General features: G+C 35.0%; 1 protein-coding gene across 1 annotated transcript in view; it reads left to right on the top strand.

The window, feature by feature from the left end:
* Nucleotides 1-10555, top strand: part of LOC109003359 (alpha-glucosidase 2) — a 37058-nt gene extending 26503 nt beyond the window's left edge. Inside the window, exons 17-23 of the mRNA XM_018981471.2 lie at nucleotides 270-463; nucleotides 1036-1144; nucleotides 1662-1817; nucleotides 3009-3111; nucleotides 7565-7738; nucleotides 8091-8236; nucleotides 10216-10555. Coding sequence (XP_018837016.2) covers nucleotides 270-463; nucleotides 1036-1144; nucleotides 1662-1817; nucleotides 3009-3111; nucleotides 7565-7738; nucleotides 8091-8236; nucleotides 10216-10409 — 1076 coding nt within the window. The 3' untranslated portion in view covers nucleotides 10410-10555. The remainder of the gene's footprint in view (nucleotides 1-269; nucleotides 464-1035; nucleotides 1145-1661; nucleotides 1818-3008; nucleotides 3112-7564; nucleotides 7739-8090; nucleotides 8237-10215) is intronic.
* The last annotated feature ends 4248 nt before the right edge of the window (nucleotides 10556-14803 follow it).

Raw genomic sequence — 14803 nt, 5'->3', positions numbered from 1 at the left:
TTCTTGACCTTTTTTTTTCATTTTCTGGATAGGTGCATCTTTTGTATCCTTTTTGTGTACTTGGACAGGGTCTTTTGCTCACCAATAAAATGATACTTCTTTTTCAAGTAAAAATGGAGCACCAAACGCAGATCATATTTTGAAACATTATTGTATGCCCGAAAGGTTTTTGGTCTGGAGGTTTTGCTCCCTATATTTAAAGTCTTGCATGGATTAGGCTTAAAAGGTCATTTCCTGCTCTAGGGACATACTTATCGTTTTATTTACAGGGAAAGCTGAAGGTGTTCTTTTTGAAGATGATGGCGATGGCTATGAATTCACTAGAGGTGAATATCTGTTGACACACTATGTTGCTGAAATTCAGGCGTCAGTTGTTACTGTGAGAGTTTCAAAAACTGAAGGATTATGGAAGAGGCCAAAGCGTCGGCTGCATGTACAGTTATTGCTTGGCGGAGGTGCAATGGTAAGTCTTCTTCTTCTTTAGGTAAAATGCTGAATAGTCTAAGATATGCATATCGTAAAAGACAACATACAATCTTCCTCTTGGAGCTCCTTTCAAGGCCAAGTCCATTAGGAATGATGTGTTGGAGAAGATAGAGCGTAGGCTAGCTGGGTGGAAAATGATGTATCTATCAAAAGGGGGTAGGATTACCCTTATAAAGAGCACACACTCAACCGGTCATTTCTCAAATTGCAGCTGTGTGGAAGATGGCACCTATTTGTCTATTGTGGTGTATTTGGAGGGAGAGGAATGACCAGAACATTGAGGATTGGGAGTGCTCTATGGAAGATCTGAAAAACTTTTTCTATAAGACTTTATTTATGTGGGCTATGGCTATAGATTTCAGTATCGTAGTTTTCATGAATTTCTTGCATCTATCTCTAGTTCCTAATTAGGTATTCTCTTGTATACTACTTGTGTACTTGGGCTATGCCTATTTTCATATTTATAATCTTTCTTATCAAAATAAAAAAGATGATGAACATGATCCAGTGTTGTAAAGTTTTCATATCAAATCTGTGTACCTCCAACAGCTTGAATCGTGGGGCATGGATGGAGAAGTTCTTCAGATTATGATGCCCTCAGAACAGGAAGTATACAAGTTGGTCTCTGCCAGTGAAAAGAAATACAGGACTTGTTTGGGTAATATAGCTTCTTCAACGTTGTGTACTTGCACACACCTTTATGATTGAGTGCATATTGATCTGGCTATATGTGAATTTGTTTTAAATTCAATATATTTTGTTTTCTAAACCTTCTAAACACATTTTTTTTATATATTTTGATTTTTGTGGTTTCTTCATTTTTTTCTGAGGAGTTGCATCTTTTGCGGTATAGTCCAATGGTTATGGTTTATTATGTTTACATATAGTCCACACATAGCTGTCCCAGAGTTCTTACTAGATAATTCGTCATTATTTTTATCTTTTTTTCTTGGGTAGTGGGGGTGGGCATTGGAAGGAAGTTGGGGGTAAAAGCTGTATGATTTTAGACTCGTCTTGCATTCTTCCTTTAAAGAGTATCCTATACTATTTATACTTTTCACCATAATCTTTATAAGGGATGAATATTATTTATCATTAGAAATAAGTTTTACTGACAATGTTGGAATATCTAAGTTATCATGCTTTCCGCTGAGGATTTAAGTTTTTAAATGCAGAAAGGGCTAAGCGCATTCCAGATGCAGAAGAGGTTTCTGGGCAACGAGGAATAGAACTTTCAAGGACTCCCATTGAATTGAAAAGTGGTTGTTGGATTCTGAAAGTAGTTCCTTGGATAGGGGGTAGAATTATTTCCATGACACACCTTCCTTCTGGTAATACTTTTGAATGGGATAATCTTGATGATATCTACTCTTTCTTTTCGATTGTGTACTTTGAAAATGGTTGACAATAAAATCTTAGTATACTAATACAATCAATTATTGTTTAGTCATATCATGGGAGTCATTGTTATTGTCACTATTCTCTACAGTAGTCTATGTTGCCCCTACCTTGTCTCAAACTGTTTGTGGCATGGTGGCACCACCATTTGTGACCATCTACAACCCCTTTTCTCACAATCACCACCTTAGTTTCCCATCTTAGTAACCATTACAATCAATATTATTATGTCATTTATCTGTTTGCATATGACTTTGATGATCCAAGGAAAGACCAAGTCACACTTGGGTTTATAATTCAAAAGGACTAATCAAGGTTACAAATGGAAGCTTCCTTGGAATCATCATAAGTTCTAAGAACTTCTCTCCTCCATGCAATGTGGAATCTCATCCACCACCCTTCTTCCCATAGATATGGAGTGTTACAATCTCCCCCACTCATATGCTCGATGCCCCTCGTTAGGACATTCCACTGTGGCATCGCTCAAGTCCCACACTTCTGGCTGAGATTGATTCTGATACCACTTGAATGGCCCAAGGAAAGCACAAGTTACATTTGGACTTATTCTCCAAATAGACTGGTCAAGATCTCAATTGAAGCTTCCTTAAGATCATTAGAGATGTTAAGAACTTCTCCCTCTCAGATAATGTGCAATCTCATTTACACTCCTATTCACCACCCTCCCATAGATGGGTTAACGAAGACGCTCTTTGCCTGTCTGTATTTACAAATTGGTGTTATTCGCTGCTGTAGCTCCCATAAAGTTTTCTGGTCAACGAGGCTTTATCTGATTTTTTGAGGAAAGAATATATTGAGCCTTTCCTATGTGTTTGTGGCGAGGTGCCACATTGCATGTAATTGTTCTTATGCTCCCGAAAGGCCCTTGCAAAAATAAGATCAAGCTAATTTGATATTTTGGTTTAGTTTTAACATGGGGCTTGATTGCCACCCTTCCTAGTCTACTAAGTTGCGACTGAGTCTTATTTATGAGGATTTTTTAATAATGTTAGGAGCTGCTGCATTAGTATTATTTTCTTCATAAAATAACATAATATACTATTGTGATGTGCATTAACTTCTCTTTATGGTTGGTATTTTGTTTCTTTATGTAATCATGGATGAAGGTATGCAATGGCTCCACAGCAGGGTTGATATCAATGGATATGAAGAATATAGCGGCACTGAGTTCCGCTCTGCTGGATGTTCTGAGGAATACAGTGTCATCGAGTGAGTTTACTACTTTTCAGTACTAGTCTTTATTGGAGAAGCATAAGTTTAACAGAGGGATTCACTCCAAAGTTTTTACAACGGGCTGATGTATGAGGCAACTGTTAATTTTTACATCTAATTAACCTTTTGTCTACCTGCTCTTTTTATTTTTTCTTCTAGGCCCCAAAAGTAGGGAGAATATTTGAAGTAGATGACAAGCTTTTTAGTGGTTTTGCATTCACCATCTCACCTTTGGTGTCTAAAGACTTTCTAACCAAAAAATAAGGACAATTCGAGATAATGTTTGAATGCACTGTACACTTATAATTACACATGATAGTCTGCTTGTGTCATGCGGTTAAAATATGTTAGTGTAGGATCTTCAACTTCAGATCATTGGCCTATCTTGCTGGATTGTGGAGGCATTCAGAGTGGTAGACGGTATTTCAAGTTTGAGAATCTGTGGTTGAAATCAGAAGGTTTTGTGGAGAGGGTCAAACAGTGGTGGACTTCGTATCAGTTTGAGAGTACACCCAGCTTTATTTTTGCAAATAAGTTGAAAGCTTTAAAAAGAGATTTAAGAATATGGAATAGACAGTCTTTCGGCAATGTGGAGGAGAACAAAAATACCAAGTGGATGGAAATACAGGTGTTAGAAAGACTACAGGAGGGGAGGCCCCTTACTGAAGAAGAACAAGCACAGAAAACTTTGTTGGGCACAGATCTTGAGAGAATAATCTTGTAGGAGGAAATGTCTTGGCGCCAAAAGTCAAGAGCATTATGGTTAAAGGAAGGGGATCGGAGCACGAAGTTTTTTCATAGTGTTGCAAACTCGCATAGAAGAAACAATAACATTGAGGTGTTGAAAATTAAGGGGGTGGAGTGTAGAGAAGAAGAGGTTATCAAAGAACATATGGTTGATTTTTTTGAAAAGATACTTACTGAGCAGGAGGGGTGAAGGCCTACTCTTGATGGGTTGGTGTTTAACATTATTGAACCGGGGGATGTGGTCAGGATGGAGAGGGCTTTTGATGAGGAAGAGGTACTTAATGTAGTAAGGAAAATGGTAGAAGGCAAGGCTCCTGGACCTGATGGTTTCTCTATGGGCTTTTTCCAAGAATGCTGGGAGGTGATTAAAAAAGATCTTTTGAAGGTGTTTCAGGAGTTGTTCTTGTTTGGAAATTTTGAGAAAAGCCTTAACTTCACTTTCCTTGCCTTAATACCTAAAAAGGCCGGGGCTATTGAGATCTCAGATTTTCGGCCTATCAGCTTGGTAAATGGTGTATACAAGATTATCTCAAAAGTGCTTGCAAATCGCTTAAGTGAGGTTCTGGGAAAAATTGTGACTAAGTCTCAAAATGCTTTTGTTAAGGGAGGACAGATCCTTGATGCGGTCCTAATTGCCAATGAATGTTTGGATAGCAGATTGAAGACTGGAAACCCAGGTATTATGTGCAAGTTGGATATGGAAAAGGCGTATGACCATGTTAATTGGGACTTCCTCATACATCTATTGGGTAGGTGTGGTTTTAGTGAAAGGTGGAGGTCTTGGATTAGGTGGTGTATCTCTACGGTACGGTTCTCTGTATTGATTAATGGTAGCCCTGAGGGTTTCTTTCAGAGTTCTCGTGGTCTGAGGCAAGGAGATCCGTTATCTCCTTTACTTTTTGTTATTGTGATGGAGGCACTAAGCAAGATGATCTCGGCTTTGTTGGCTAATGGTTTGGTTAGGGGTTTCCAGATTGGTTCTCCAAGCAGGGGTATTACTACTATCTCTCACTTGCTGTTTGCAGACGATACGCTTATTATGTGCGAAGCTGATTGGGACCAGTTGCGGGTTGTGAAGACATGTCTGGTCTAAAAGTGAACTATGATAAATCCGAGTTGGTACTGACTGGAGAGGTTCAACATATTAGGGAGTTGGTTGACACGTTGGGTTGTAAGATAGCGTCTTTTCCTATGACTTACCTGGGATTACCTTTGGGTATAGCTCCAAGGTCACGCTCAATTTGGGATATAGTAATTGAAAAAATAGAAAGGAAACTGGCAGGGTGGAAGAGAATGTACTTGTCGAAAGGGTGGGTAAATTAAAAGCACACTTTCTAATTTACCCACTTATTTCTTATCTTTATTCCCTATTCCGGCAAGTGTGGCGGGTCGTCTCGAGAAGTTACAGAGAGATTTTCTGTGGGGTGGAATAGGAGAAGAGTTTAAATTTCATCTTGTCAAATGGGAGAATGTATGCCATCCTATCTCTAGTGGCGGTTTGGGCATCAGAAATATGCGGTTGTTTAATCGGGTGTTACTTGGTAAATGGCTATGGCGATATACCAAGGAACCAGATGCCCTATGGAGAATTGTGATCGAAAATAAATATGGTGGTTTAGGGGAGGGTTGGTGTACTAGAGAAGTTAGAGGGGCACATGGAGGGGGGCTATGGAAGTACATTAGAAAAGGGTGGGAGGTTTTGTATTGACACACTAGATTTCAGGTGGGTTCAGGTGCCAAGATCAGATTTTGGAAGGATGCATAGTGTAGTAACAGTGCTCTCCAAGAGTTGTTTCCTATTCTATTCCTGATAGCTAGTGCCAAAGATGCTACAGTGGCGGAGGTTATGGGAATCTCAGGAGGGGGTCTTCATTGGAATATCAATTTCAACCGGGCGGCACAGGATTGGGAGATGGAGGTTTTTGCAGATTTTTATAGTTTTTTGTACTCTTATCGTCCAAATATTTAGCAGGAAGATAGTCTCTTGTGGATTCCTGCAGGAAAAGGGGTTTTCACTGTTCATTCCTATTATAAGGTCCTTGCACAAGTGCCAGAGGCACAGTTTCCATGGAGAAGGCTTTGGCCACACAAAGCTTCTTTTTTTGAGTGGACAGCAGCATTAGGCAAGATTCTTACTACAGATAATTTGAGAAAGAAGAGGATAATCATCGTAGACTGGTGTTGTATGTGTAAAGGAGGGGGCGAGTCGGTGAATCATTTACTCTTACATTGTGAGGTAGTCAGGACGCTTTGGAATGAGGTGTTTAAAAGGATGGATCTAGCATGGGTTATGCCGGAATCCGTGCTGGATATATTGGCGTGTTGGACATTTATCTGAGGTGTGCACTAGATCAAAGAGATGTGGAAGATGATTCCTATTTGTATTATGTGGTGCTTGTGGCAGGAGCGAAATGAGAGGACGTTTGAAGACAAGGAGAGATCGATGGAGGAGCTAAAAGTTTTCTTTTTTAGGACTCTTTGTACTTGGGCCATTGCTGTGGACTTTAATGGCATGGAACTTCATGATTTCTTAGTTTCTAACGTGCCTTCGTAAATAGGGCATACTTTTTTGTAACTGGCAGTTGTTGCCCATCTTTGTTAATAATACTTATTTTACTTATAAAAAAAAAAAGGATCTTCAACTTGTATCTAGCCCATCAAGCTCAGATCCATGTTCTTTTGAGCAGATTTAAATTTCCTTCCCTTGGATTTAGGATCTTTAGCGTTGATATCACTTGTGCAATGGATGAAGCTTAGACATGGATATGGCGCTCAGAAAGGTGTCAGCTTCTTAACAGAGGTTTTAAGAAGAATTTATAGAAAGAAAACCTATTACAGCAAGAAAGGCAACAAGTTTGATATTGGAATTATGGATAGTATCAACGTCAATTTTGGCGGTATTGGATGTCTCTTGGAGATCATGAGGGGAACTCTTTATTCCCCCCCCCCCCCCCCACCTTCTCTTTTCTCCTTGAGATCCATGGATATAGGTTATATAGTCAAAACCTTTGCCATGGGCCTGTCTAATTGACAGGTATTCTTTCATGTATTCTGTGGATGAAATAAAATTTTGTTTCTTGGGCATTGTGGTGTTAGAATGCATGCGATTCTAGATTGCATTAGTGCACCTGTGAAGAGAAGTCATTGTGTGGCTATCATGTACTTCATTTTAATTTAAAAATAAAAATATAGTGGTTTCAGCAACACTCTCTGGTGAATTCTTGTTCTTATAATTAAGTCTAACATGTTATCGGGGTTAATGTTTTGGCTGGGAAGATGATCATATCATAAGGTTTGACCTCAGTATTTCTTCTGTTCAAAAGGTGATTTTTTTGGGTTCAACTGTGGGAAGGGAGGGATTTTTTTGGGCAAAGAGCGGTAACCTTATCTTGAGGTTTACTTGGGGAAAGAAAAATGTAGCCACTTCAGTACTGTTTGTTTCAGAGATCTGCGGTCATTTGCTGATCTGCTTTACTGCTCTGTTTAAGTACAAACAAAATTCAGATGTTTGTGAGTTTCCAAACCTCATGTTTTTAGCATTAAAATATTTTTGGCATAAAGAAGGAGAAAAAACTCTGTTTTTTTTTTTTTTTTACAGCTGCCTGAAAAGGAGGAATGTTGGGAATAGCATTATTGCTTATTCTTCTATTCTATTTTTTCGCTCTTTGGGTAATTGTATTCTCTATGTTCTCTTTCCTTGTAGGCGTAATCTTGAGCATGCAGGAGAGGATGAATCAATTATGTTAGAATGTGATATTAGTGGTGGATTGATTCTTCAACGGAAAATATACATTCCAAAGAAGAATCCGAAGATTTTCAAAATTGACTCTAGCATTATTGCTCGTAAAGTTGGTGCTGGTTCTGGTGGGTTTTCAAGGTTTGCTCCAAAAACTACGCTCTCTTCATCTTCGTTCTTTTCTCTTCCTTAATTATTATCGTGCATTGCTGAGATGGAAAAAGTTAATTATTACAATTTTATGATGAAATTTGCACTCTATTCTTGATTGGCTTATAAGCAGCAGTAATAAAAAAGGTCTCTTTGATTTCAGGTTATCTAGTTACTTTCCTACCAAACTGACAACTTTGTAGATGGGAAAGCTTTTGATGCATTTATTATCTTCTATATTCTTATGGTTCTAACTTTGTGTCAGTGTCTATGTTTTTCTAATATGCATTTTATTTCTTTCTGAAATGTATGCATAACCCTTGGTTATGCTTGTGTGCTGCAGACTTGTGTGCTTAAGAGTACACCCAATGTTCACCCTCTTGCACCCTACAGAATCTTTTGTGTCATTCACTTCCATTGACGGGACAAAGCATGAAGTGTGGCCAGAATCTGGGGAGCAGTTTTATGAAGGGAATCAACTGCCTAATGGTAAGATTTTTTGTTCTTACCTGCCAAAAATCTTCATTGACATCATGGTGGAAGCTATTTCGCTGTGATGGGAATATAAAAAAACTCTTGGGTAACCAAGAAATTGAGGACACCCAAAGATGAACTTGGGCCCTCTATATTTTTGTCTTCCTTCTAGATCTGGTGGAGTGACTTCCTTCTATTCTTTAAAAAATAGCCCAGACTAGCCCTAAGCGTGCTTTACTTTATAATATTGTCATTTATTGTCCTTCCAGTCAATAACAACTTTTCCAAGAGGCAGGAGACAATAAGAAATTAAAAATGCACATCATGAAAAATGGGAAATTAATGCTTTAAGTAAAAAAATATCTGTAGTTCGCTAATTCCTCTTCTTTTTTCTCAATGTATTCAATATGTTAAAACTATCAAATTATGCTCAAGCTTTTAAATGAACAAATAAACAATTATGTCTTCGGCATCCTAGAATTGTTATGCTGCAGTTACTTTATAGGTGGAAATGTTACCTATAATAAAAAAGGAACTTTATAGGTGGAAATGTTGAGGCTGGGATGTCCAAGACCAAATGTGAAACTTTGAGGAACTTCTTTATTTCCTTTTGATTGCAACCCATTTTTTTCCTTCAAAAATTGAAATTTCTTTGACTCTCAATTATTTGTTCGCTTTTGCATTATGACCTCCTTGGTAATGGCTTCTTTTTGTTGTAATTTAATATTTGTCTTCTTTGAGGGGGTCCAAGTCACACGACCCCTGGCTTCCTTCTGATGGAAAAAATCTGTTTCCTCGCTCACTTTCTTTATGGAGCTACATTGTCAAAGCAATAGGACTTGATGAAAGGATGTAATTACTAGTTTGTCGGATGTGGTGATGCCGGTATCTAATATGAAAGAGGCTAGTGCTTGAAGAAGGAACAACTAGAGTCACGTTGGCTACTTAGTTCCACTACAGAGTTGAGGGTGTAGAATTGGTAAAAGCTAACATGGTAAGGGCCAACAAAATTAAATTAGAGGTTGGATTTTAAATTGGGAATCTGTTGAGAGCTGGAAGTGTCAGACTTATGGGCTTATTGTGATGCTTCTAGTCAGAAAATAGAGAAGGGTAGGACCTAGCTTGGTTCTAGGGTTTCTAGTATTTTTTTCCTCGATTCGTAGGAAAATTGCTAAAACCCTACATGACTAAAGCACTAAAGTTCCAGACTTTAAATTAAATGAAACAATTTATAAAAAGCATTAAATAAGCAGCCTATAAAACAACTTAAGACCCAAACAACATAAAACTCCCAACAATCAAACTATCTAGGTATATCCCAGGTGGGGCTTGCAGCATAATCACATTCCCAATTAATATCTATGGTTTAGAATTTGTATTCCAATGTCTCTTTTAAACCATCCTCACTGGGTGTCCCAAAATCAATTTAGTTATGGTCAATTACATAGATCTAGATATAATTAGATAGGTAATAAGAAACATAAATACATGTAAAAACGAGTCAATTACATGGAAATAGATATGTGAAGGTAATGTAATTAGAAACCTAACTATATTTCCCAAGAATATCTTTGCACATGATAGCCTCTAAAATATTAATCCAAGTACACCTAAAGCCTAAAGGAGAGATCTGAACAACCAAAGTGGAGCATTGATTGGGGGGATGAAAGGCTATGGATAACCTCTCTCTGAAAACCGATGATTTGGTTATATGATTGCCCATTTATCTTTTATTATAGTTAGTGCAAAATGAAGCATACATGCAAAATTGTATGTTAAAATACCCACAAAACATATAAAGCAAATGAAGAACATGACAGAAACTGTGGTGAGTTAGCAAACCAACTTGATTAAACTACGCCTAAATTATTTCACCATTTTAACATAGTTTGTAGAAATTATTTTCACCAAGATCATCTTGTAACCTTTTGAAACTTTATTGTATGTTTTGCCTACTCATTGATCAAGTTAGTTTCCATTGGCTTCTTATGCAGGGGAATGGGTGCTCATTGATAAATGTATCGGCTTGGGGCTAGTCAATCGGTTTAATGTGAACGAGGTTTTCAAGTGTCTCATCCACTGGGGGACAGGGACTGTAAATTTGGAGCTTTGGTCGGAAGATAGACCTGTTTCAAAGCAATCTCCTCTCAGCATCTCCCATGAGTATGAGGTGATAGAAATCCCATAGTTAAAATCTGATGTGGGGGGACCATGGGCTTAGGTCTCTGTTTAAAGATTCTAAACTGTATGTCTCATAATGAGCTTGAAATTTAACCTGCATCGACTTAATCAAATATCTTATAATATCCTTATTTTTCATCTTTTTTAGCAATTGGTCAAAGTGTCAAACCTCATATCCTTTCTTTAGTAGAACTGAAGATATCTTTATATTTGCTTGTGTTGTTCTGAAAACAGTTTTCAAAAACTGTCTGGAGAACTTACAAATTTGTTTCTAAATATTTTTATTTTCGTGGATTGAAAACAAGTAGATATTAATCCTTTTTTTTTTTTTTTTGGGAAAACAGGTCGTCAGTGTGAGTTGTCCATAACACATTATGTATTTGTGTATTGTTTTATCTTTTTTCTCATTTCAAAGATGAAAATTTGTTAAAATTCCCCAAATATTCTTCTTAAAAAAAAGTGATGAAATCCGATTTTTAAACAGCGTCAATTACTGCTAATTATTGTTGAAATGTTACAGTTAAAAGTGCTGATTGAAATGCAAGTTCAACTGTTTTAATTATTTTTATCCATCACTGCATACTGAGCATTCTTTAAATAAATCTAGTGACCATTTTTTATGATATCATATCATGGCCTCTCTCGTATGACGGGATTTCATACTTAAATGTGTTGTTCAACCAAATACGGAAATGAGCAAAAGGTTCCATGCTTCCTCATTTGTAAGTCCTAGATATGTTGTATGTCTTTTTGCCTTTGACAATGTCATAAAATAGTCGGGAAAACTGTTGAATCAAAGTTAAGTGACATAAGGACAGAGTAAATATAATTTGATATGACATCCTTGGTTGTATTATTCAGTTGACAAACCATGTCACCATGCATCTTGTGACAAGCGACAACTCATCTCTATGTTTTTATTTTTTGTTGGTTCACCATAGTTTCAAGTGCTTGAATTCAAGAGAAATTAGAAATGCTTAAATAGGTGGTGTGCTTGAGTATTCTATGACATAATGGGATACTTGGTATGAACAAAGTTGAAAGCACAAACGAAAGATGCACAAGGAGGTTGTGCCTGACACTCCCTTGTTGCAATGTTACACCAATGAATTTTGAGGAATTACTCTCCTCTCTTTGGTGTGTTCTCTCTTTTAGATTGTATTTTTAGGAGTCACTTGGATGGTGAGATGAGATAATTTTAGATGAGTTAAATAAAATATTATTATAATATTATTTTTTAATATTATTATTATTATTATAAGATTTAAAAAAATCGAATTGTTTATTATATTTTGTGTAAAAATTTAAAAAAATTATAATGATAAAATGAAATGAGATTAAATGAAATGAGATGATTTTTGTATCTAAACGAATTGGGCTGGTTTGGATTCAGAAATGAGATGTGATAATTTTAGATAAAATATGAAAATTAAAAAAAATATTATTAGAATATTAATTTTTAATATTATTATTATTTTAGAATTTAAAAAAATTTAAATTGAAATTTAAAAAATTAAAAAATTTATTATATTTTATATAAAAATTTTAAAAAAATTATAATAATAAAATAAAATAAAATAAAATAAAATAAAATACTTTTCAAATCTTAAAGTGTGGGAGTTCGAAGGACAGAATCTCATAATAGAACAATTCAACAAAGATCCAAATTTCGGTGCAAAAGGTATGAAATCCTGCTTATATATCTAACATGATAAATCTCCGTCAATTAGACCTTTTCATATTTTCCAAGCACAGCCAAGATTTTATTTTATTTTTTCGATAAGTTCCAGAAACAAACAAGATGAACCCAAGAGATCGAACTCTAAAAGCTGGTCTGGAAAATTAAAAGCTGGCTTGAAAAAGCTCACTGTTCTAGCATTAACTCCTTTTCAATTCATGTATCACTGGCACAATGAAAAAGACATCATGATGCCACAGGAAAAGTAGAGATCAGTGACAGACACGACTAGTTCTTATCCCAAACAGGCAGCACCATTCTGGTGGAATTAAGATTAGCCAAAATGATTTCTTGGGAGTTGTGAATGTTATCTGCTTTAAAATTAGTTATACCACTCTCAATGATTTATGTAAAACACTTATTTGTGTTAAAGAAAACAAATTAAAAGAAGGATCTATTTTATCTATAATTTACAATTAACTACAGTATTATTGCTATATCTAACGGTAATTGTTCACACTTACAAATAATTTTTAAATCGTTTCTCACTCATTCGTGTATTATTTCTGCCCATACGTGATTTAGTTTATTTCATTTTAGTCCATTTTCAATCCTATTTGTTTATTTCGCGCATCTGCCCTTTCTCATCATTGTCTTCTACTCCTCTTCCATCGGTCACCATATAGCTGCTTCAAATCTCTACATTTTATTAGAGTCCTCTTATATATGTTGTTGTAAGGAAGAAGATGAGGAAATGAGATGGCAGCTACTGTGTAATAGAATGATGTTTGTTGTTATAATAAAGAATGTGGAGGAGATGAATTGTTACGATTGCAGTAATAAAACAGAGGGCACACAAGTTGTTTGATAAATTGCTCAAGAGAATTGTATTGCTACGGGAGTACTTCGAGGGCTCCCAAACCTCCTTACAAATATTCTTCAACAAATTCTCGATACCATCACAAATGCCTGCCATCCTTACTTAAGGATGTTACTTCTGTATTTGAATATTGCACTGAATTGAGTTGAATTGAAATGAAAGTTAAAAATTGAATAAAATATTATTATAATATTATTTTTATTTTTATTATTTTTTTAGAATTTAAAAAAATTAAATTATTTATTATATTTTATTTTAAAATTTAAAAAAATTATAATAATTAAATAAGATAAGTTAAAATAAATTGAGTGCGTTTGTGATCCAAACGTGCCATAATTGAGGCCAAGCTAATCTGACCTTGACAGTATGAAGAAAAACAACGGACAAACAAATGCACCGTTTAGAATCAATCCAAACGTTGCGTTTAACAGACTCATAACAAAATAAGTAAAACGGTGAGCAACACCTAAATGCAGAGTAATGAAATTCATAAAGATCCAACCCAAAATGTTGCGTCTTATTTCTTCAACCCAAACGACACCGTCACAGTTAGACTCGGGACATATTTCCAGTTCAAGCATCATTCCTCACATTTGCCTGCGTCTTCCAAATAGGCCTAAAAGACATTGATTTCACTCTAAAGGTAGCAAAAAATGAGTGGCTGTTGGGTTTGCGTTTTTCTAGACAAACTGCTGCAAGACATAAATCACTAGGTCAGCTCAATAATTCATGTCTTTTGTGGGACACAGGACACTTGTTTCTTGAGGGAATCGAATAGGTCCTTCCTTTTCGGCTTTTGCACTGTGCCAAACTCCTCAAACTCCTGCACTTTCGTTTTGGTGGATTACATTCTAGAGTGAGATGGACACGAGGTGGTTTGTTTTTTTTTTTTTTTTTTTTTTTAAATACATATAATGAATATTTTGATATCAAACAAATATTTGTCATTATTGGTATAATTTCTCAACAGCATTAAATACACTTCAAGGCATATCTATATTTGCAGTCTACTTAAAATTAAAGAAAAAAGTATAAATAATTTTGATGAATATTCTTAATATTTGATCATTTCACTTGTCAACATAAAATAAAGAAAAAATATATTTTAATTTTTAATTTTTTTTAAATATGAGTAAATATGAGATCTATATTAATTATTTTTTTTTTAATTTTGAATTCTATATTTTTTCAAAAAGAATTTACAAAATTTATATACCTTAAAATTATATCTATTATTACTCTAAAGTAAATATTCAAAATAACATAAATACTCTATATTTAAAGCAAAAGAAAATCAGCAATCATAAATTAAAATTTAGCTAACATATCAAAGAGATTTTAAGGACATTAAAAACTCATAATGGAAGATATAGAGTACAAACCAACTATATGTAAGGGAAAAAAAGTGAATGAATTAAATTAGAGCTATGTTTTTTTCTCATAAGGTTTGTTGTATTTTCGGGTAAAAAAAAAAAAATCTTCGAAGTCTAATGAAGAGCTGCATTTAAATATTGAGTTGAACTTAGTTTTTTTTATGAATAATTATGAATTGAGTGGTAAAGATAATTATGTGAAATTCATCTAAATTGAGTTTAAAATGTGTTTAGATGTTAAGATGAGTGTAATATTTTTTATGAAAAATTAAAAAAAATTTTAGATCTCACATATAAAAACATGTTAACTTAAAAAAATTAGAGATCCACATATAAAAAAAAATTTAAATTGAAATAAATTTAATAATTAAATATTAAATTAAAATTAAAATTAGACTAAAATCAATTCAGCTTAATCCTACAATGAAAGTAACCTTAAATGGGAGGAGAGAGAGAAATGTAAAGAAAGA

Source organism: Juglans regia, chromosome 2, assembly GCF_001411555.2.
Source record: "Juglans regia cultivar Chandler chromosome 2, Walnut 2.0, whole genome shotgun sequence".
Classification (NCBI taxonomy): Eukaryota; Viridiplantae; Streptophyta; class Magnoliopsida; order Fagales; family Juglandaceae; genus Juglans; species Juglans regia.
This window is presented reverse-complemented; position numbering and strand designations above follow the sequence as displayed.